At 36.7% G+C, this 25,286-nt stretch overlaps 1 protein-coding gene across 1 annotated transcript in view; it reads left to right on the forward strand.

Moving 5' to 3' along the window:
- The window catches only part of LOC129579478 (uncharacterized), a 76,755-nt gene that overhangs the window by 19,711 nt on the left and 31,758 nt on the right, over positions 1–25,286 (forward strand). Inside the window, exons 2-3 of the mRNA XM_055469587.1 lie at positions 847–2,596; positions 2,931–3,093. Coding sequence (XP_055325562.1) covers positions 2,126–2,596; positions 2,931–3,093 — 634 coding nt within the window. The 5' untranslated portion in view covers positions 847–2,125. The remainder of the gene's footprint in view (positions 1–846; positions 2,597–2,930; positions 3,094–25,286) is intronic.

A 25,286-nucleotide genomic window follows, 5' to 3' on the forward strand; every position in this document is an offset into this window, starting at 1 on the left:
GTTGGCTATATTGACCATGCGGAAAAATGGGCCAATCACATTTCTAAACTACCGTAAATAATATTTATTCCGTTTGACTCCATAATATTTCGTCACCGTGGGAATTGTTTTCGTTTTTCGCCCGGTCTTTTTCATGTTTGTCGCTTGTCCAGCTCACATAAAGAAGTGCGACAACGACAATTATGACGACGACAACAAAGAAAAAGAAATGAACAATGAAAGTTCCAAACGCGCTGAGCTTCTGCAGCACAAAGTATGGCATTAAAATAAATTATTAAGTAATTTGTTTTAAAGCTTTTTGTGGCTGACTTTTTCTATATGGAAATTCACCAGGAGCAGACTGACCTTTTTCATCGCAACATAATTTTCGTAGCGTTCAGCGAACGCTAGAGGTGAGTTAGAAAGAGAGAAAAAGAACAACAGAACAAAATCAAAAAAAAAAAGAAAAGAAGCGACTTGCTTTTAGTTTGTTGTAAAACGCCGTATGAAAGTGATTTATGTTTTATTGGACAGTTTAATGAATTTCAAATGGCCTCATTAAAGGATTAAAAACCCCCGCCAACCAATTATTGTTATGTTGAAGAAAAAAAAATGAGAACGAAAGACCAGCGGGTACGGACACACCGTGCCAAAGTTTCAACAATAAATTAATTTCATGTGGACATTTAATGCGATTGTATTCAAGCATGCACTCGAATCTACACTGAATCTATGTCTTCGCCCAAGTTAATTTCACTCGTAAAATGTTGTTACAAAATTTTATTTATTCCTTAATCTGATTTTTGTTTCATTTTCATTCTGTGCTTTTTTGTTTCTCTTCTTCTTGTGCTTTCTTTGGCCAAACAGGTGCAGTAAGGACAACAGCAACAACATCCAGTGCCAGTTTCCCGGAAAGCGGGTAAAAGCGCTCTGCTTTTTTGCTTCTCACCATCTTTATTTCGCTCTCTTTCGACATAAATTCATTCCGTTGCTTTGGACAATTTATGCGAATTTCAACGGAGTTGCATGAATGCAAGCACCAAACAATGTGCCATCCTCTTACCTAGCAAACGTTGAGAATGACGTCAACCAATAATAGTTTTGTGGACAATGTGAATATGAAAATTAATAACAGCGAAAAAAGCACAAGCTGCAAATTTTAACAGTAACTGTGTAGATTGGTGTCTGTGGTTGTGTGTACGTAGCAAAGTGGCAAACAGAACGAACGAACGCTAGTGAAATGATATGAAAAATCATCAAATTGTGCGAATATATAAAACACATTAACAAGATAAACTGCAACCAAGAAAGAGAGTGCGAGACATACAAAGCACTCAGAACATTCAGAATCAAGCATACATATACGTCCAGCTGGTTCGATACAGTGACTTTTGTTCCTTTTCACCAGTATTGAACAACTCAAATGCGAACAGCTGAACGACGAAGAAATGCTGTAGTGCTATCAACGACCAAGTGACTTTGGACCGTATGCAAGAACAAGTGTGTAATGGTATGCGGGGCTGTTGATGATGTGTCTATTTACACATTATTTTAGTGTTCGACCATTCTCTCTAATACCAATGTCAATGCTTCCCATTCGGCGTGTGTTGTAATTTTGTGTGAATGCGACACAGCGACCGGTCGGTATTGTTTCCATGCACAAAAGTCGTTGCCACAATTATTTTATTTCATTAGCTTATCTAAAAAGATTTTCGGATTAGTTTTCCGTTCGTGGTGTAGTTTTTCGTAGTGCGACGCAAAAGCAGCAACGACAAGCGATCTCGCGTAAGATACGGCCCAAATAAAGAACGAAAAAAGAACAACGAACACTCGAACACACAGAAAGACAGAGAGGGGAAGAGATAGAGAGAGAGAGAGAGAGAGAGAGCCCGAGAAATAATTACATAAAAAATTATTTATCATAACCACTAAGTGTGGAACACGTAATCACAACGGCAGCTCGTGAACAGTGAGAGTAAACGAGAGAGAGAAACAAAGAAGGAGAATTAAACCAAGCGAAACGAGTGCGCTGTCGAAAAAAAAAATTGTTTGTTTATGTCGACCGAAATCAGTGTTGAAACTTGACACAAAAGCGCATCGCATTTGTTTGCATAAAAAAGGGATGAGTTCGGCTTGAAACGCGCGTATGTATGGACCATACACAATTGAAACGAATGCGAAAGAGGAAAAAAGAGAGACGACGACAACAGCAACAGCAACAGCAACAGCAACAGCAGCAGCATCAGTAGCAGCAGCTAAGACAAAAACGACAAAAACAACGAACAACCGAACAATTATTGAGGTGTTGAAGCGAACATCCGCACGTTATTATTATCGAATCGTTATAGTTGCCGTCATCATCATAACTCAATTAAATGAAAATGTGTCCGATGTAATTCAGCACCCCCACACTGACGATTTGGGGGTGTCTATCGATAATGTCTCTTTAGCATCAATTATTAATCAGGCGCTGAGTTCATTATCAACGACAGCGGCCACCACCACCGAAAATGCTACTGATGAACGTGATGTACCGCAAATCCCAGCATACATTCGGACTACATCTATGGTTTTTTGCATCACAATCATGTTGCTGGGTGTGATTGGAAATCTAATGGTTTGAACAATAACAATTTTAATGAAACTTTTGTCAAGGGTGTTTGTTTTTTGGTAACATAGACGGTGGACGAATGTGTGTACGCGGCAGCTTAGCTTCTGCTCTATCCCTCTATCTCTGCTTTAGCTCATCAAAAAATCTTCAAGCTGTTGATAAATTGGTAAATCTTCCATTGAGCTGACGCAAAATGCCACGTTCACGCTCTCGCTTAGCGAAATGTAATGTGAAAAACCTCCGTCTATTTACCAAACACCCGAAGATAAACAAGAGAGAAGCCTTTTAATTCATTCTAATACAATTTCGGTGTTTCGTTTTCGCTTTCATTCCATTGTAGGTGCCAATCGTAATAATGAAAACAAAAGACATGCGAAATTCCACAAACATTTTCCTAATAAATTTAAGCATAGCTGATTTGTTCGTGCTGGTTGTATGCACACCGACTGTTTTAGTCGAAGTAAATACCAAACCGGATACCTGGATCTTGGGCCATGGAATGTGTAAGTAAATTAATTGCATTTTTACTCATTTTGTTATACCCAGTTGCAGAATGTTACAGCGACACACGACGACTCGCACAATGCACACACAATTAATTAATTGAGATTTTAAGCACAATGTGTTCATTGCAACAGACAAACACAATAAATGGAATAAATCGACGGGAATCAATCAGTGGCTGTGTGTATGTGTACGCGCTGTGGTATACATTTAAGTGTTTGGCTGCTTTAAAATCTACATTTAAGAAGAAAAGATTCGCTTTTAATTTTCCCATATGTTTTCTCACTGATGAATAAAACACTGAGAACGATTCTGTGTTGTTTATAAAGCGATAGTATAGTGTATGAAAATATAGTCAAATCAAAATGCCACGATGTGTGCGTGTGTTTACTTTATTCAATTAGGCAAACATGTTAATCGGTCGTGTAATGTGTAAACATTGATTTTCGCGGTTTCATTTAATTTTCAACGATAGTTCGTTAGTCACTTAATTTTTCAGTGCGTGCTGTGATGTGATACGGTGATTTGTGCGATTCTCGTTACATGCATTTCGGATGATCATCACAGAGCGAAGCATTACACATCTACCATAGCGAAGCGAGAAAAAAATATTGAAAAAGGAAAACGAACGAAGCACATGTCGATAAATAATCAAAAGTTTAGACATGTTAATTTTAAATGAGAAAATAGTTGTATGCGCACATTCAACACCAATAAGATCAATTCAAATTGGTTTGGCTCTTGGGCGAATTTTCGATATATATATATATATATATATGGGTGAGATTAAGAGTAGTGTATGTTTCATTGACTTTGTTACGAAAGATAAGAGCAAGTTTCTGTCGACTTGCAACTGATAAGAGATAAGAGATAACTGTCTTCAGCTTAGTTATAGAAGACCTTGAGTACTACAACTTTGCCGAAGACACCATGTTGTTATCTTTTATCAGTTGCGCGAAAACCGTGAAGACCGCGGAGGCTAGACAGTACTACAACATACTCTACTTTAACGCAAACAGAATCATCAGAAAACATACTCGCCTTTTCAAAAATATAAACCGAAGAAAAAACATACTCCACTCTCAATCTCACCCATAGATATATATATTAGCATAAACAGGACGAAAGAGATGTTTTATTCAATTTTCGCTGAATAAATCAATAAATCGTACGGTTTTTTAGCTCCGGAATATATGTATCCGGCTCTTTAAAAGTCGTTACAATTATGATTTAAATATTTGACCGCAATCAATGCACGCACTTTTCAAACAAACAACTCGTAAAAACAAGCCGAATTATGATTCAGTGTGATTGACGTCAACCGTATTGAAGCGTCAATAATATCAGTGAAAATAATTACATACCGCAAGCCAAATTACAAGCAAAATAATACGCATTAGAAATACATTGACACCATTTCTTCGATCCATATATTCATTTGGATCGGAATGAGAGAGAGAGAGAGAACGATAGAGATTTAGTTCAACGGGCTGATGAATCATTCAGGCTGTGTTTTGCCTTGTTTGTTATAAATCACAGCCGCGTATTTATTGTTTGGCACAGTTTTTACAGCCGATATAATTATTCCTGATAATTGTGTGGTCAACGAAAACTGTAATGATTAATGGTGCGGCACACGATGAATGGAATAAAGTTGCCTCCTCTATCACTTTGTCATTTGTTCGAATGCGTTATTTTTTGTTGTTCTTCTTCTTCTTTTTCTTCTTCTTGGCATTCCCAAGCCATGCCATTTAATTCCCATGAATCTTTCCACTGGAGTAACTCTCGGAATGTCATCGATTTTCGGTTAACATTTTGGCAAGAACAGTTTTCGATTTGCATTACTCATCGGTTTTTCACTGGAATCAGGCTTTTGCACATCGGCCTCTTTCTCATTTTGTCTCGATGTCGATATTTCGAATATTCAATGAATAGATATCATCAGCACGCATAAATTGTGTCCTCAAGTGATCATTTGGGCCAAAGTAAACTCACCAACCAACACATACTTATACAAACGAAGTTATTTCGCACTCTGAATGTGTATTTTCACTTAGACCTTTGGTTATACATATATGAGCCGGGGTCGTAAAAAGCGGTAAATTAAGAAAATGCGTGAGAAAAAGAATAACAACCCATACATCAGAGAATAAAAACATAGTAGATAACACGCACTTGAGTCAGCAGTCACTGCCTCCGTATCAACGCAATACCACTGGCGAATCAGCCAAAGACGCTTGCCACAGCAAAAGGCCAAAAGAAAGACAAGGGTGTGGGTGAGCGAGAGAGAGAGAAGTGAGAGAGAGACAGAGCAAGTGAATGAGTTCTCAATCATATAAAAAAGATGTGAACCGCCCCAATATGCGTTTTAATTCATCATTCAGCTCTTTACATTGAGTTGATAGATCAGTAAAACAAAATACGGAAATTTCCCTCTATCTCTTTACGGTTCTTTTTCGTCTTCGTCTTCGTCTTGTTTCTCCCATTCGGCAATGGTATCGCCTTTTCGCTTGTGTATTGTGGTCGGTTTGCTTCTTGTTCCCATTCGATTATAGGTATTATTGATCATAAATTGACGGATATTTACTCGAAATATACGCTTGATGATTTTTCATGAAGTACATGCCTTACAGCGCGTGCCATTTTATCCATTTCTCTCGTCTCGGTTTCTCAGTGGGTGCGAGAGTCTAAATCGCATTCATTTCACGTCGTCGTGCATTCCCAAAACCGAAAAGCTATTTAATATCACCTAATAATATTTTTATGTTCGCCGTTTGCGTCAACATTAGGGGATTGCTTTTATGTTTAATAGACATTGCACTTCTTGATACCAATGCTCATGAGAACGCGGTAGTCCATTACAAATCAGTGTGATGAAATGCTTTAAATGATTAAGACACTGCGCCTATCGATACTTATAAAAAAAATGCCTTTGTATTCCTATCATTACCGCTCAAAGCCCAAAGTTAGCCCATTCAACTTCGATGCTTTATGTTTTACTCGATTTCAAATTTCAATCAATTTGCCATGAGTAAATAACGTACCAGTTGGAGATCAAAAATTTCTAAATATATTATTCAGTTGAGATAAGGAGAGAAAAGCGGAAGAATTGTGTGGTCTGCACTGTCTTGTTGTGAATGCTTGATCGGTTGGTCGTTGCGAATGATGTTCAATGTTCTAAGAGGGTCTAAGGTCAAGCGCACGTACACGCGATAATAATAACAATAACAACGAACGAAAATGCTTTATCACGCTATCACACTTATTATTTGTCGCTCATTGCGGCAATATAAATGCAACGAAAATGAGATAGTTGAGATAGCGAGCGAAAAAAATGGCATGGAAGGGAAAACAAGACCGCAGAGCTTCGCTTCGCTCCGCTCTGCGTTCTTGAGATTTCAGTTATTTATTCTACTTTGTTGCTTCACAACAAACTATTTTTTTTGCGCACTACATGAAATGTATTTCATCTAAGTAATTTTGCAGTAATATATCATTAAAAGGCGTCCCTTTTAATAATATTATGGATTAAAAACATAATACGAAGGATATATATTTGCAACAAAGTTGATACAGAAAAAAGATTTTCTCAGTTATCTCAAAAATGAATTGCAAGATCTTGGTTTGATTTCTTTTTTGAAAGATACTACCACTGTTTTAAATTAAATAAATAATATGACCATAGAATCTAAATTAACTTTCATTATGCTCAAGACTCGGAGAATACTATACAAAAGAAGGAAAAAGTAATGTAAATTTTAAACAACATTTGATAATAAAAATTTGATTAGCGTTTCGAGATACTATGCACTTGTTTGTCGTTACTGCCACTAGTTTGAATTGAATACAAAATATGAGCATAAAATTGAAAACCACTCTAATTCTGTTCATGGCTCGAAAAAGTATTAGAAAAAAAAACGCAGATTAGTAGCTCTACATTTCATGTAGTGCTAAAAAAGTGTTGCAAGTGTTAAATGATGTCACGTCAAACCAATTTATATTGCTAGTTGTTGCTGTGCAGTGTGCACAATATGAAAAATGCTGTTCATCACAACCATTTTTTGCAGGCGTTTCGTGTTGAATAATTTTTTTTCCTGGCTCATCAGATGTGATGGAATAGAATATTTACAGCCGGAACACAGACAATCACTTGTTACATATTTCAATTGAATGGTAGAAAATAATTTCGGTTTTTTGCCCAATGAACAAACATTTGCGAGCACGTACACAAAACGAATTTATATTTATATTCATGCATAATTTTCAAATACTTTCTCTGCATAAGATGTGTTTCAGATAAAATGCTTCTAATCCATTTTCAGAACAATCCATATCGCGTGGGCCGAAAAAAATTCGTCGATTACAATATCATTGAGTCTCACGTACATTTCGTACACGAGATGTGTATTCAGTACATTTTAAATAATATTCAATGCGAATGTTGCGCACTTGTTATGCATTGAGTAAATTGAACGAAAATATGAACTCGTGACTGGACGAACTTTGTGCCACTAACCACATCCATTTCGGCTCATTGAGCCTGCATCATTCAAAAGTGTGTTTGTGAGCTTTGACCCGAAATATCCGAATTTCCATCTCGAGTCTGGGTTTAAAATGACACCAGTAATATCAATGTTTTTAGACATTTTTGCGTTATCAAAGAGGCTTTATTCAAACGAGTGGAAAAAAAATTTGCGTCCCAATTTCCTGTTTCATGGCAAAAAAAATTCAAATTCCAAACTACAAAATGCTTTGGCAAATGTTGACAATTTCCGGTCGATATCTCGCACGCAACAAACAAGAAAGCCAAAAAAAAGAAGTCAGGAGATTAAAAAATGGGTTTAAAGGCTTAGCTGTGATACTTTGCAACGTGCTGTGTACACTACCGGTTCGTAGTAATCCAGAGTAACCTCAAAGATCGGCTCGGCATTCAGTTTGCTGCTTTTTTCCCCTTTGTTTGTATTCATTTTTATTTATCAGTCTTTTTTTTTGCAAGAAATAAATGTCACCCAATTTAACAGTAATAAAGTAGCTTTATGTCATAGAAGAGCGTGCAACTGTGATTTGTATCAGCCTTTAAATGTTTTAGCCGTCACGAAAAGCGTTGAATCGCATAACGCCATTATGCAAAGTTTCCGTTTTTTTTTTGTTAAACCGTAAAGGGTCACACGCAGATGATAATTTTTGCTGTTGCTCTTGCTCGCAAATGAAATTTCGGGCGACTTTGAAACTGTGTCACACCAATAAAACGTCGCATTGAAAATTGACGGAAAAGTTATCAGTACTTATTATTCATTCATGAAATTTATTTACAGGCGAACAACATTCAGTCTGTAGTCGAAGATAACACGAAAGAAAAAGTCACCGTGCTTTTAAAATCACCACTGAGCGCACACAGTCAAACGAGCATAAGAACCATTTTCGGCGACAGTACAATACGATTTAATTTCATTCCACATAATTCAAGTAGACAAAGAAATTGTGTGTCCCCAATAGAAGACGGAAAAAACAAAATTTATGAAAAAGCAAAGACACAACAAATCCATAAAACAAAAGAACACTCTGTCGCGCGCACGCATGCACACATATACATAAATGACATAATGATAACTGCCATACTGTTTATCCATGGACCATTGAAGAGTTAAATGAAAGTATTAAAAATAAATTATTTGTGCGACTTTCATAACTTCTTCTCGTTCGTGGGTCTGTATGTGCTGCTGATGCTGTTGCTATTGAATCGTTTCAGTTGTGAGTCACGGTGATTTTCCCGAATTCAAAATGGAATATGGATTTTGGATGGTGTGTGTGTGTGTGTGTGTGTCGGTCGGTGTTTGTTTTATGGTAAACACATAAAAACACTTTTTGTCGTGTGGGTCGAATTTGCTCAATGAAGAATTTATTCGTTTATTTGCTCGTTTTGATACAAGTGCAAGAGTGGATGACTTTCAGCACATTTTCTTTATTTTTATCTATCCATTTCTTTTCTTTACTCTTCTCTTATTTTTCTTTCTCTCGCTCTCTCTCTCTCTCTCTCTCTCTCTCTCTCTCTCTCTCTCTCTCTCTTTCCCGCTGTCTCACATTCACTCATTCGACCAGCTCTGTCTGTCGCATTCGTTCCCTACACTTTTCGGTTACTTCTTCCTTCGGATAGATTTAATAATCGTTATTTTTTGGAAAACAAGAGCGCAACGAAAAGCGCGCGTAATCACAACCACCAACAACACTACAGAAGCATAGTGGAAAGGCGTGCGCCATCAATGGATATATTCTGTTGGACGCGCTGTGAAAACATATTCTTAAGCATCCACTTGAGATAAATGAAAGTCAATGCACCTCTTCCTTTCAGCATTGGTGGTAGCTCGCTCGCTTGCTCTCTCACTCACTCACTTACTCGCTCGTTCGCTATCAGCTGCGAATATGCGTACCACTTGTTTGTGCTTGTGTGTGTTTATCAAAAGACATTGTTTATCTATGTGTATTAAATTTATTTGTGCATCGCATACCACTGGATATACTATATGCGTTCGTATTTACCAATGGATCGCCTCCGAATGGGATTTGGAGTGGGATTGGCTATAATGGGATAAGGGAAACAGTTTTTCACAAATCAAATTTATGTGTCTACCAACATTACATTACATTCCATTACATTATTATTTGTGTTCTTGCTTTGACGATGCTGTCGTCGTCTGCACTTTCGCTCTCCATCTCCCTATCCTTTCTGCCCGCTATTCCATTCATTTCGGAAGACTCATAACAAACATACATACACACACACACGCATACACAGATTTATAACAAGCACTCAGATTGAATCGTCCCTATATTAGTCATATCTGTTTCGGAATCGGTGAAAGTGAACATTAATAATTTGTTAAGTGCACACATAACAAGATCTCTATGGTGAGCATTCTACTTTTAAATGTCCCACACTCGATCGTCGTTGTCGTTGTCGCATCAGAGCTTAAACCGCGTGCGCATCCATTGGAAAATTATGATAAGCGCTGAATATGTTGGCCACTGCCAGCACAATGGCCAATGCCACGAAATTTGTTAAATTAATCGTTGATTTTATTTATTTGTTACGTGATGGCATTGAAAAAATTACAACTACAATGGGCTATATATCGAAATGTTTCATGGAAAAAGTGAAACTAGTTTTTATTCTGGAATGCACCGTGTAATTGTCATTTCTATCTAGTTCAATTGCTACCCTCTTGTTTGGCTTAGAGAAGGGAGAAAGAAAAAAAGAACGAAAGAAAATATATATGTTTTATCAGTTGAATGAGAGAGTCGTTTGATGTGATAATGGGATCACCGAAGGAAAACAGTTATGCTATGAGAAATGGCGATGCTCATTGGGTGCGAAGTGAGCAATGCAGGATGAGATTTAGTCCATATGGAATTGCACATTACTCGTAAAGCCATCATCTCCATCAGCATTTATTTGTACAGTATCAAATTAATCATCAAGCATTTCGCTCTCGTTTTGTCCTCTCGCTACATCGAACAGTGTAAACGAAATTTTCGGATGGGTATAAAATGATCGGATGGATGGTAAAAAGTTGTCAAAAATGAGTCAATGACCAAATCAAATGGTATTTTGCATTCAACATGATAATAACGAGAATTGCGGAGATACAGCGCCAAATGAAACATAAAACAATTCGACCGATGCGAAAAGTATCATTTGAGCATTTAATAAATTAATAGTCCATTATGATTGGTGTAGCAAATTTTTGATGTTTTACTTGAAACATTTGCCCGCGCATTTTCTCTCACACTCACAAAATACCGACTAACCTCCCTCCCTTTTTCATCTTATCATGTTGTATTGAAAATTATGTACATATTGACACGAATTGCCATTTCTGCCAAGTCATTGTCGATTATCTATATCTTTTTCTCGTTCTCCCTTCTCCCCTACACTGTTTTGTTGTTGCGGAGAGAAACAAAAAGCGTCCGGCGCGAATAAACGGAACGACGTTGGGAAAACATTTAAGTTATGTGTTTTTGATGTACTTCGAAAAGCCATTAAATATATTAAAAACAGCCATAAAATTGCACTGCGTACCACAAAGAAGATCAGCACACACACACACACACTCTTACTCGCTGTGCCGTAATGACACGCAGTCAAAAAATGTACCATAGCACAAAAGTTGACATTAATAGAGTAAATTCTATGAATAAATAACGTTCAATCTGATACGAACACACATAAATGGTATGTGGCTGGAATATGGACCCGCTAGAAAACACTGCTTTCGATTTTGTGCGGCTGCAATAACAAACGCATGCACACATTTACCCCACAAAATTAATTAATAATAGCAATAATGGCAACAGCCAAAGAAAATCAGTAAATTTAATTAAAATGTAAATACGCTAAATCGGAATTTATTCATGACGAACCAATAAATATTGGCAATTTCGATGGGATAGGGATTTTTGCCGAAAAAAAACACAAACCAACGACCATTACACATTCGTAACAGCTGAGAAATGGAAAGAGGCCATTTGATTTGTGATTTTAAGGTTTCCTTGAATTGTACAATCAAAACGCGATTGCATCTATTCCGAGACGAATGAATGGAGAAGTGAATGAGAGCCACAAGTTACACAGACAATGTTTGCACACAGCATTACAAATGGCTAATGTCAGTGTATTATGTGCCGGATGCAAGAAGTATGGACCGTACATTGGCGTTGCATTGAAGTTTAACAATATTTGGTTTGTGGATGTTGTAGCCACTTGTGAGCGCCAGCCACTTAATCTTGACGCATCAGCTTGTCGCTTTGAACATATTCTTCAACATATTAATGATACTGCGATTGAAACGATAGAATTAAATATATTGCACATGACATTTGGCCAAGCATGTAAATTTGTGTATGTAGCGTGTTTAAGTGCAGAATAAATGGGAAATTTTAAAAGATCAAGAAGAAAGAAGCAACAACAACAACAACAAAAATAACAACAACAACAACGGTTAGCAATTTCCAATGAAAAATTACATCTTTTTAATTAAAATTATTAAGTTGGCCTATCATTCAACTGAGTAATGTATTCTAACGAATTTGACTCTACTTACTGTCCATGCCACTATTTCGGTTGTGTGAAAGAGAGAATACAACGCAGTGAAACATATGAAAATATACTCAAAAGGTTCGGAACAAGAGAGACGAAAACATTCTATTTTTGAAAACTCAATACGCGAACGACATAAGCGATTCAAATGGAAAACTTGTATATATTCATAGATGCTCTTGTTCTGGTTTCTTCATCATTCATTCTCTTTTTTCGCTCATTTATTGTTGATGTTTGTGTTTTTATCCCCTTTTTTCTTTCTTGTGAAATTTCACTTTTCATCGACGGCATCGACGACAGCGGCGGCGACACCGGCAGCAGCATTGGCTATAAGTGTGACTTCAAAGTGAAGATTTTACACATTGCCTAGTTTCATTCAAATAATGAAAAAAAAAATAAAAAAATAATCAGACTGTGTTATTTTCAAATACAAGTGAAATAAATCAACAGACAAATCAAAAGAAACAAACAGTTTAAATTTAAGGAGATGCACGCATAGCGCGTCATAAACCATACAACACATTCGGCTCTCTCTCTCTCTCCCTCTCTCGAATGTGATTAATTTATTTGCGTCCAATTACATAGAAAATGCTTTAGATTAAAATTGAAAAAGGCAACAACAACAAAAGAACAAGTCGAAAAAAAAAGAAAAAAAAAGAAGAAATCGCTTGCACAAATTAAATGCACACACGACACCCATCTCTTTGCCATCAAATAAATACGGCCAACAGCCTAACAAGCTTAATGACGCTGACGATGAAAACTTCAACTGAATTAAGATTATTAACGCCATCAAAATGCCATAAGAAATTCATTTCGCTTTATTTTATTTGAAATACGTAATTTTTTCCGTGTCGCTGTCACTTTTTAATTCCATTGAATCGATAAAAATGTACACACATGTTGATATGGCGCATGGCCATTCGCTTTTGAACGCATTGGAAATTCAACAGAATCGAAAAGTCGAAAAAAAAGAACGATTCGTCCGAATTCAAACTTAACAATGTAAGAGCAAAAAAAAGAGAAAAAAAAAAAAAAAAAAAATAGAACAAAAATTTAACGAACCAATTAACGACAATGGAGCGACTCTCCGACCCCGTACATCTGAGGCCTGAGAGAACCACTTTTATTTCTCCCGCAACACACATTCAATCTAATTCGAACGCCGAATTGTATGCGGCGCCAACCACAACATGAATAGAGCAAAACTTCCATCACAGAACAAAAACAGAAGAAATATAGACCGCAGAGCGTCGCTCCGCTCCGCTCTGCGTTCTTGAGTTTATAGATACTTTTTCTATTTTGTTGTTCCACAACAAACTATTTCATGGCGCACTACATGAAATGCATTTTATTAAAGTAGTCTTTGAATTATATTTGTGATTTGAATGTCAATTCCAATTGTAATTTTAGTTTGGTTAAAATTATTTGTAAATCCACGAAATGAACTTTTCTGATGATGAAAATATTGACGTTGTAATGCGTGAAATTATATCTATTGAAAACATTAAAATTAAATCAGTATCAAAACGGAAAAAGAAGTCTACCAATTTCAAGAAGTCCAAAAAGATGAAAGTAGAACCAAAAGGGTCTGAGAGAATGGATAGTGAAAGTGCAAATTCATTAAAGCGTAAGAGGAATGTTCTGGATTCATCGTTCGAGAATGTTCTTTCTTTAAAGAAGAAAAAGAAGTAATATCATAAATTGGAAATATGAAAAGCAATAAAAACATCTTGTCTAACCTTATTCAGTTGTTGTTGTTTTTTTAATTTTTCATTTACATTACTATTTTTGTTATGTTTTGATATATACAAATAACAAAAAAATAATAACAAAAAAATAATAACGAAATGCATTTGTAGTCATCTCTGTTTTGCGAATATCGATTCGTAAAGTAAAATGAATGATAAAAGTATGATGAAAAGATGCATAATCAAAAAAGGGAATTATTTCTTGATAGTACATATGATATTAAATCAATTTAACTAAACCATTGTTTTATTATACGTTATTGTTCATTAATGTAACTCCTTTAAATCAAATAAATAATATGCGCATAGAATTTATCTGAACCATTACTTATACTAAAGGGTAAAAGAGTACTATACAAAAAAAGGAAAAAGTGATGTAAATTTTAAATAACATTTGATAATAAAAATTTGATTAGCGTTTCGAGATACTATGCACTTATTTGTCGTTACTGCCACTAGTTTGAATTGAATAAAAAATATGAGCATAAAATTGAAAGCCACTCTAATTCTGTTCATGGCTCGAAAAAGTATTAGAAAAAAAAACGCAGATTAGTAGCTCTACATTTCATGTAGTGCTAAAAATAGCAGCGCCGAATAAAAAGCAACAGCACCAAACATTTTTTTATTGCCTTTTTTGTAAATAATTTTTCTTGGAACAAAGGGGAAAAAATGTTGATGAGTTTCTCGGGCGTCCAATAAATGGAGCGAAATTTATTTTAAATTGATGCAGCAACAGTGTGTTTTGTTCGCATCCAAAAACAACAATGGATAATTGTTCAATTTAAATGCGAATGGGTGAAATTGCGTGGGTTTATGAAATACAAGAGTTTTAAACAACAACACAGATTCAATGAAAATGTTATTGAACTTCATCGGAATCCTTATCACATTATTATCCATTTGTGTATCACGCAAATACGCAATGACGATGAAAATCGATATTGAATCGGGATTATTGGAATTTAATTTTTTTCCTTTCGGCTTTGCATCGGATCGCTATGTGATTTGTGGAATTTACAAAATGGTTTGAGATTATATTGTTTTTGGAATTTCCAAGAATTTCCAACCAAATATCTATTACACTTTTATTCGGACGAATTTCTCATTGGCGTTAATCATACCGACCGAAATTCTTGAACACGAGTCAAGAGCCAAATGGCCATTGGCCACGTGCGAATGAGCAAATAATACGATAATGAGGAAACCGAAGCTGAGAAAAATGATGAGTGAATGGGGCGATGAAAACAATGCAAATCCTTTTAATCAACGTTCATTCAGCATTTTCTTCCTACTTCGAGCGTTCAATCAGGCTGCGAATTGCCTTGCCGAAGGATAAACCGTTCATCATAACGAACAAGAAAAAAATGAATGATAATATGCACATTTTTTTCTACCCACGATTATTTTACGAAAATATTCATGCCCAAAAATAGAAGAATAAACATAAAAGCTTGCGTGTATCGTATTGATATCGATAGGATTTTCCGAATTGTTCGCAATGTCCGCAAAATGAAATGGATCATGGGATGCGAATGGATATGCTTTTGGGTAGCGATGCGAAAAAAAAACCATTGGCGCACATAAAAGCAATAGCAATTCGGTAAAAAAGAAGGAGATACAAATCAATACGAGAGACTGTACAGTGTACAGGCGCTTATCGATCAAAACATAAAAAGGAGCATTTTGACTGACTGTCGAAGCTTTGCGGAAATTTAGCAACACAATAAAAAGAAATTCAACGTTTCCGACAAAATCGAAAACTTTTCCTTCACTTTCGTCAATTCGACAAAATTTAAGTTTTTCCAAACTTCTCATTTTGCGGTTTTACTCGAGATTTGGTATGCGTCTAATACCGATTACGTGTCATATAGTTTTGTGCGATAAAATGACGCGTTCAAGGAAACTAGTCAGTGGTACAAATATGACCGACAGCGTTCGTTTGCAGCAACGGAAACATGCCAACAACTTGAACAATGATACCGCGAATGATTCCACGAATTAATTGATTTCAGTTGGGTTTCTATGGGAAATAAATGCGATTCAATGATAGCAGCGTTCCGGAATTCGCCAAAACATTCGATTAAAAGAAAAAGAAGAAGAAAAAGACATCAGCCATAGAATGTTGGTACAATTAAAAGTTCTTAGTCGTTTATCTGTATCGTACAGTCCACTCTACAGTTCAGTGGTTTATATGTGAAAAAAGCGGCTGTTTTGTCTGTGAATTTATGCTGAAATAGATAGAAAAAACATGGGAATTAATGGAATATATTGAAACGAGGTCTAAAGACAGTCTCTCGTATGCGATTTGTTGGTGACGTGCGAGCGATGGGAACGCAACGATGAGAGTTGCTTCATTCGGGCAGATATAATTAACTAGTATGTCAAACAACATTTCATTTAAAGCGATATTGCGATGGAATGCATTTGAGTGCAATTTAGTTCGAACGCAATTCGTCGAGGCGACAACCTATTATTCATGAGCGTGCCATCGGTGATTTGTGTAAAAATGCGCAACTCGTATCGCACATCGCCATAAATATACCAACGTTTTTCTATAATAACTAATTCAATAATTAATCGGCACGTGTTGGAATATTGTTGCGTCGCACCGAATTTATGTGATGCACACACTAACACACTTTTACACTCAACCAAATCGATTCGGCATTCCGACTTAACGCAACTCGTAAAATTACGACTGAAAGCCTACAAATGGGCGAACATGCAACAAAAATGGAGACACAGAGACATAGAGAGCGATAGAGTATGAAAAAAGGAGGGAGAGAGAAAAAAAACAACAATCTGACGGATGCAAACTAGATCCACCGGAATGCATTTTCAATGGAATACGGAACTAAATGTTTAAACGCGTTTTTACACATTCCACACACAAATCCAACATAATATGTCGCAACTATTTTTGATTTCCCGACGCGGTGTGCGACTAAATGCAGTAGAGCAGCATAATTCCTTCGTGTATATCCCTTGGTATTATCATAAATTTTCAACGTAACCGTTTATTGGAGGTTGTTTGTTTTGATACGAAACTACAAATAAAACACAAAAACAACAACATTGTTTCAACTTCGGTGTGTTTGAATCCAATTTGCCCATATACTCTCCTCCGCTCATATGGTCCCATTTCACGTGGACGAAAGAAAATTGAGCGCAAAATAATTAATGATTCGAATTGGTTGCTTTGGTGCTTTGGCCCATGAGCATGAACCAACTTTTTGTTTCCATTGCAAAACCCCAAGCGAAATGTGACGCTTATCATTTCTACTAAGGCCATATTTATAAAAATGTAAATCCATGCTAGAATCTTCCTCAATCTTATTTTAGCTACAACGGCAAACAATATTCCATTTTAAGAATTTTAAATACATACCATCCACCCACGTATCAGTGTTCCAGTTTAGTAATGGCAGAAAGTAAAACACACACACACACACACACACACACACACACACACACATATTGAATAAAAATAGAAAAATGTTAAGGTCACCCCATTATTGTGTGAATTTATTGTGTTAGTTTTGTTCGGCTTAAATTTGGTGTCTTGAGCAAAAATTTATCATTAAATCACACTTCATTTTGGCTGCCGCATCACTTACCTCGACGATGTGATGAGTTGATTTGAGAAGCCGGGAACACGGTGATGCGAATAAATATAAAATTATGCGACAAATTTCATTGCCACTATGATTTAAATTCTTGTTAATTTGACGCGTGAATGAATGAGTTCTTGTCGTCATGGTGTGTGTTTGTGTGTGTGTTTGTGTTTGTGTGCGAACACGCGGTGGACAAGAGGGAGGTAGCGCAATATCGGTGGTGTTGAGCCAACGTTAACAAGCTAACGTCATCATGTGCCCACTCACAAATCCAATTCAGAACAAGATGAATCGTAATTATTTACCATTTTCGCTCTTAATGAACTCTTTTGTAGCACAAATTGCCATACAGCAGCACCAACACCAGCTCATTCGAAATTAAGATGAAAATCGTCCAGAATTAATGAGTCCACACAAGCTATTTTCCGTATATCCGTCTCACTCTCTTCCTTGCTTTTCTTTTTGTCGACAAATCAAGAAGTATATATAATAATGTATGTTTCTATAAAAAGCGACTTAGAAGCTTGTACTTTGCCATGAATTTAATACAATTTTCAACAAATTTTCCGATTATTTATAGGATGAATATGAATTTTGCTGCAAGAAAGTAATGTGATAATTGATGCGACTTTAAGCCATGACCACGACCGTGATTTTCATCAATGAGAATAAAAGGAAATGGTTTCGAAATTCGAATCTGAGTAGAAAAGTGGGTGACACAATTAAATGAATATGTGGGCTATATTTTTTTCCAAAACGATTCGCTCCTAACTGATCAGAAAAATGAACAAGTTTTATTTCGAAAGGAAAACCAAAATAGAATGAAAATCATACCACAATTTATAATCAAAATTTAACCATTGATCTCTGGGGGATTTTCTTTCATTTGATTCAAGCAGTCTTTTGGCTCTCACCGATTCGGTTGAAGTCTTATGCGTAACAATATTAAATGGTATATAAATATATCTAACCCATTCACCAACACCACCATCACCATCGCCCACTTATCCATTGTGTAAGGAGCATTCAAAGAAGGTTGCTAAAATACAATCGGCACAACGCGAAACCGTTCCGATGAACTAATATAAACAGTCAAAGAGTGAAAACGATTCGTACAGCAAACAACACAAACATCAACAAATGACAGCTACAAATTAAACAATATTATTACCGTCGTCGTCTTCGTCGTCGTCGTCTTCGTCATTGTCATCATCATCAGCATCATCATCGTCAGTGTCACAGAAGTGCGATGCGAATGAAAACAAAACAACCCATTACGCGAAAAGAACACAACATTCATTTCATATTGAGCGTAAAAGAGATTTGAAAAAGGCACACGCATACATAAACTGGGTCACCATCATTCTCATTTATATATACAATTTTTCTTTGTCGGTTTCTGTTGCAGTTTCGTTGGTCGACAACAACGGCAACGACGACACCGAGTCCGCGGGCGCGCACATTTTTCTTTTCCTCTTCGTTTGAGTTAAGTGACAATAAGTGTATATGTCAGCGATCAGCTGCTGTTATTACCGAAGTGGAATGTGTGTGTGTGTGTGTGTGTGCGCGCGCGAAATGCGGTGTCATCAGAAGATCATTTTATTGTTTAAATTCAATTTTGTTCACTCGTGATTTTTCCATTTCTTTTTATTGTTCCGTGTGTGTTTGTTTGTGTTTACGGTTCATTCCATTCAGTTTTCCTTTTCTTGTGTTGTTCCATTTTTTTCGAGCGATGACAGGGATTTTGCACAAACTGCCCTTATGTGTATCAACTTCGTATTTCTTTTTATTTTGCTACTCTCATCTCTATCCTTGTGAATGGATAATATCGGACGACAAATGCGACTTGCTCTTTGCAATCGTGGAGATTGGCATGTCATTCAAGAAATGAAATCGGATGTTAAAAGCAAATACGATGAACAGATGAAAGGAAATCATTGTAATTGTACGTTTACATAAGATCAATCCTTTTTGCAATGTGATACCTGTCATTGCCACCACATTGTCGTTGCTTGTCGGAACAATGAATCTGTTGAACGCATCCATTCATTAATTATTGATACTGTCTTTGCCCGTTGTCTTTTGAAGTTGTACAAAGAAGCCGGGCGGTTGGGACGTGAAATTTTATTTGCAAAATAGCCTCCGTTTCTTTTTCTCCGCATACATATCGCGCTCGCACTGGTTAATTTTCAATTCTGTCTGAAGTGAATAAAAGAACCGACACCGTAAGTATGGAGCATGTTAAGACAATCATGGATAAAATATGCACATTTTAATCTGACAAAGATGCGTGCTACGATGTCATTTTGCATGGCACGAACGTGATAAGTGACTACTTTCAATTTCAACAACTCTAGCTGTCAGTGTCGGTTAACCGAATCGTTTCAATGCACGTACGTTTCGTACGCGCCCGTTTTTTTCCCCCTATGTTGTTTTCATCATATTTGTTTGTACATTACCCGAAATACACAAAGAATTTGTAATTGATTGGGAACGGTGCGGCAAAATCCACCAATGAAAAAAATTCGACGAAAAAAACCACAAACTCACACATAAACTAAAAACAGCCAAAATACGATTGCGGTATATCGGTCGAATTTCAATTGAAACTGCTTGCAATTGAAGCTGCATTCATTTGAATAGACGCATTTGAAGGAAGAAGTTTCAATGAAATGTAGACGAGAGAAAAAAGTGCCGACGTGCAGATCATTCTTTGAAACTGTCCATGCAGAATGAATGTATCATAAAATTACCACCGTCATCATCACAGCTTAATAAACCAAAGTCCAATAGATAAAACTCTTGAACCGCTATAGTAATTATGCAACTGGAGACATAATTCAATGACTGCAAAACACTTAATATGCATCAGATATGGATGCAGCAATTGTTTTTTTTTTTCAAAGAAAAACCACATTGGATCTCTTATGGAAGTGCAATATCGCTTTGTGGTGAATGTTACGTAGCCTAAGAGATCAGAGGTAAATGAATAACAACAGCAGCACCCAAATATGGTTGAATAAAAATAATAAAGTGTATGATGGTGGCCATTCATTCCAAGCCGTTCATTTTTACGTTTCGAAGCGATTCGACGAAAAACTCATGCTCAAGGGAGACAGAGGAAGAGAGAGATAGAAAGAAAAAAACGATTCTCACCAACTCATAGCGATGCGTTGTTACCATAAATATGCACGTACAATTGTGAGCGTACGTGCTTGGAATAGAACGGGTCCAGACGTCACCACGAGATAAAATCCAAAAGAAGTGAATATATACATATAAACAAATACATATTTTTTTTCATATTCGTGTGTCATCTTTTACCCAAAAGTAGTAGTATCCACGAATCTGAAACTTATTCAAGCGTACTGCACGCGTCGATGCCAATGTCATCGTCTTTATGTTCATTGCAAACAAACTTTGCTTGTTCGTTCGTTTGTTCGTTCGCCGCTCGCCTTTCGCCACTCAGATTGAAAAATAAATATAGAATAGAACCAAACTGATTAATTGTTAAATAAATTATCAGGAAAACTTGGATTTCCGCCACCGTCGCGCGCGCCACCAACAAAACTACCCCCCTCTCTTTCATTCACTTCTTTTCATGCTGAAAATGAAAACGAAAATGAATCGAATGGCTGGAAACAAAAGAAACCAAAACCGAATTATGTATTGCGAAGGCGAATGGCGCTGAAAAAAAAATTGGATGTAGCAAAATTATGAAGAAGCCAATGCTAAGTCGTCTGCGAGCAATGGAAGCACAACACAAAAACAATGGCACTTTCCGCACGCAGTGAGCACGGTTTTAGTATATGTGCCTAATTACAGTGCGTGTTGTTTTCGCACGCACCATGTTCGTTATTCAGTCCATGTGATTTTGAAAGGGAAGGCTAAAGATGCACAAGATTATACAATTCCTCTGACCGGCTGCTGATGCTGCTTGTAGTCGTCCATCTCACACACATGCACACAAAAAGTCCTTTGATCAATCGCAATCAATCAATAGCAAAGGGTCTTAATCGTATTAGGTCGGAATAAATGGTATTTATTACAGTTAAGTGTCGCGAATGCACGATTTCCTACACAAAAACTCCGTTTTGTTCTCCGTTTCTCATGAGTGGCTCACTCTCGTTTTGTCGGCCCACTTGACCAAGCGATAAGTGTGTTTATTTTTTGTTCGTTCGTTGTATGAGAGAATTTGCCCTTTACAAACCTTTCGTTTTCTGTTCATTCGTCATTCTTTGAATTCTGACTTTGGCTCAATTATCAGCTCCTGAGCCAAAACTCAACATAAATAATGAAATGTCTGAATTTATTGGGCATTTGTCGTGGATTTATATTTTCGATTGAGTGAGTATGATTTCGAAATTAGAATCAGATTCTGCATTTTCTGCGCCATATTACGTAACATTCCTTGATGACCGAAACGGAACAAGTAATAAAAGAGTGGCGCGCGAAAGAAGCGGGGAAAAAAACACCAACAACACCAGTAAATCGGGATAATGAAAACGGAAAATACTGTGAAAAACCACATAGATCTATAAAATACGTGCGAACGGCATGAACACGAACGGTCGGTCGACGAGTGAACGAATGAGCAAAGAGTAAAATCTTGAAAATAATTTTGACGTTGAATGCGTGTGCCATACGTGTGCTCAACAAATTTGCCAAAGATATGTCACTGTTAATTGGCCCACAAAACATAAAATCCGCGTTTGAATTTATTTCTGGCCGTTTCATTTTGCCACTAAAACTGTCACTCTAACATGTGAACAGTCATTATAAAAAAAAAACCAAATAAAAAGTCATAATAAAAAAGAAAAAAAGTTTGAAGCAATGACAAATACAAGTAAAAACACGCACACACTCTGCTCTCTGTATTGTGTGTCATTTTGTGGTGAATCAATTTTGCCAGTTGAAGTTTTTTTTTATTTCAACATCGCATACCGTGTATTGTATGCGTGTGCTGTTTACATTTTTCAGTCGGCTCTTTTTTTTATATGTATATCTGCATCAATTTATTCTAAATAAAAAAACCATTCCCATGTATTCGCATTCAAAGTTAAGCATTCATCATTCAATGCGATATTCAATTTTGTGAGAAAAAGCACAGCCAAAAAAAAACAAACAAACAAAAACAAAAATATTTGCTATCCTTATGCATGCATTATACGGCCGCTGCGTTAAGTCTCTCCATAATAAAATTAAGTTCGAATGGGCGAAGGGCCATGTGAATGTAACGGTGATAGCGATTGGAGCAATATTTTGGTCGGATGCCCCACGCTCGTTTGCTCCGCTCGCGTCAAACAAACAACCGACATCGGCAGCATGGCTAGAGTCGAGGGAGCGAAAATTTATCGCCCGAAAATTCATCAAAATTGAAGCCGTGATAAAAGACAAAAGAGGAAATTATACGCGAAAACAAAAAAAAAGAAAGCAGCCATAAAGCATAAAATGCCTGAATCAATTTGAATGACAACGCGCATAATGAATCGGTTTTTATTTATGCAGCGAACGTAAAAAATAGTCTCTTTTTTTGTGTCTTTTTCTTCGTGTTCGCCTTGGATTTCTGGGTTTGTTTGTTCTGCGAATAAGTGGACGAAGGAACGGAAATGGCAAGGATACAAATCTCACATTGTAATGGGTGTAGGCTGATATATAGCAACGAAGACGGCATCGCTTCATCCATCTTTGCTTGATTACTTTCGTTCGTTGGCTCACTCGATCACTCGTTCGTTCGATGCAAGAGACGCTTTGATATTTGACTTTAGCGTTCGTCAACATGCGGTGTGCCCCGAATGACATCCATCCCGTGCTCTCATTTTAATGACGAAACCAACTTCGCCTAATGACATGAAATGTGAATAACTCACGTGTGGTTTTTTTTCTGCCCGTTTCTTGCATCAAACCGGCAATGCAATCCGAAATGAGATGAAAGACGACGATTGGTCTCGATGTCGATGTGGCAGGTTTTTTGTTTCTTCTTGAAAATATGATTCGTTTAAACGTGAAAGTCGCGATTACTCTATTGTGATAATTTTATGAGTGTGGCGACTATGTTTTTCAACTCAGATTACGTTCATCTGCGACGCATTTATTGTACACTTTAATTATTTATTCAACAAATTACATTTCATACGCAAAAAGGCACGTAAAATGGAAAAATTTGTTTTTTGTTGTTGTTGCTGCCGTTATGGGTGTGCTTGATTTCCTCTTTTTCGGAGCGACGGTGGCGGCTGCTGCTGCTGTTTGCTCTCGACAAATTCACACAGCTGATGTAAACTGATTGACTTAAAATAAGTTTACTGGTGCTAATTTGGTTTGATGCCGCGTAATTGTTTGTTCGTTGGCAGCGCATCTTTATGAATGAATTCCAGGCTATGTTTATTTATTTTTCACTAAATCATGAAATATTTCGTTCATTTTTTACGAGCTTTTATGTGCGCCGCTGTTTTTTCAGCTCTCTCTCTCTCTCTCTCTCTCTCTCTCTCTCTCTCTCTCTCTCTCTATCTATGTCGTGTCCTAAGCCAAATGTAATGAGCTTATACAATTTGTGTTGTGTGTGGTTCTTGTTGATGTTGCTGTTGTTGATGCTGCGATGATACACCAATACATACCATAATCCAAGCGCAAGCAAGACCTATTTCTTGTAACATTCGAACGAATTTTGTCCATAGAAATGATGATTAATGCCTAATTGGTCGGCGTTCGGATTTCGATAGAAAAATTACAGCATCGCTTTTTCCGTTGCAAATAACATTTCATTGCAAATTTGACGGCATTAATGAAGCGGGAAAAAAAGAGATCCATCAATTACTAAACAATATTACAAGTAAAACGAACTGTTCGTTTTTCTCTCTCTCTCTATCCCACATTTTTCATGAAATAAACACATTTCCGTTAGTACCTATTTCGGTTTTTGCTGACCGTAGAAAAACCAAATGCGCGCAAAACCATGACTTATTAGCATTGATACTTTTATTAGCGTCACATTTCGCTCATTTTATCTCTGATGGAATGAAAAAAAGCACAGTCTCATGTGGCAATAAAGCTTTTTTTTCACTTATCCAAATGCGTTCCAATGAAATGAACACTTTTTTACACGCGCAATTCGACAGGGTTTTAATAATTTTGATGCGGTGTAATGCGTCAGCATGTTTTCGGTTTTGATACAGTTTGTACTTGTTGTTGCGGAAGGATGCGTGTGCGAACAGAGAAAAAGACACAAATCATTTGTGGAATGCTGTTTATTAAAGCGTTGCTATACGAAGGAGAAAAAAAATTGTGTTTACATTAAGTAAAATATGCGATCCGTTAAGATTTATTTGCAAACAAAAATTTTCCGTTCGTCGAATCATTAACTGAGTGTCACAAATTTATGGGTATGGGAGAGTGAGAAAATGTATCACATGATTGAGTGATGAGGAGAAACTGAATACTGTACATCGGTTTGGAATTTTGCTATTTGATAAGTCATCAAGCCAAAGCTTGAAACCCGAAGATTTTCCTATCCATTCGATCGTTCGTTCGCTCGTTTATGCATGTGTCAATAAATGTTTCTCATTTTCAACCGGAAAAAATGGCATTCCGTTTAAATAATTTACACAGCGAAACATCCTTCATGCGCATATCTATGGAATGAAAAGTGCTTTTGCCATTTAAAACTTCCGTTCGAGACGATTCTTTTTTCCAGCAAGAGAGAGAGAGAGAGAGAGAGAGAGAGAGAGAGAGAGAGA

Source organism: Sitodiplosis mosellana, unplaced genomic scaffold (genome assembly GCF_009176505.1).
Source record: "Sitodiplosis mosellana isolate CC-2019 unplaced genomic scaffold, AAFC_SMos_1.0 Smas_scaffold_6226, whole genome shotgun sequence".
In the NCBI taxonomy this organism is placed as follows: domain Eukaryota; kingdom Metazoa; phylum Arthropoda; class Insecta; order Diptera; family Cecidomyiidae; genus Sitodiplosis; species Sitodiplosis mosellana.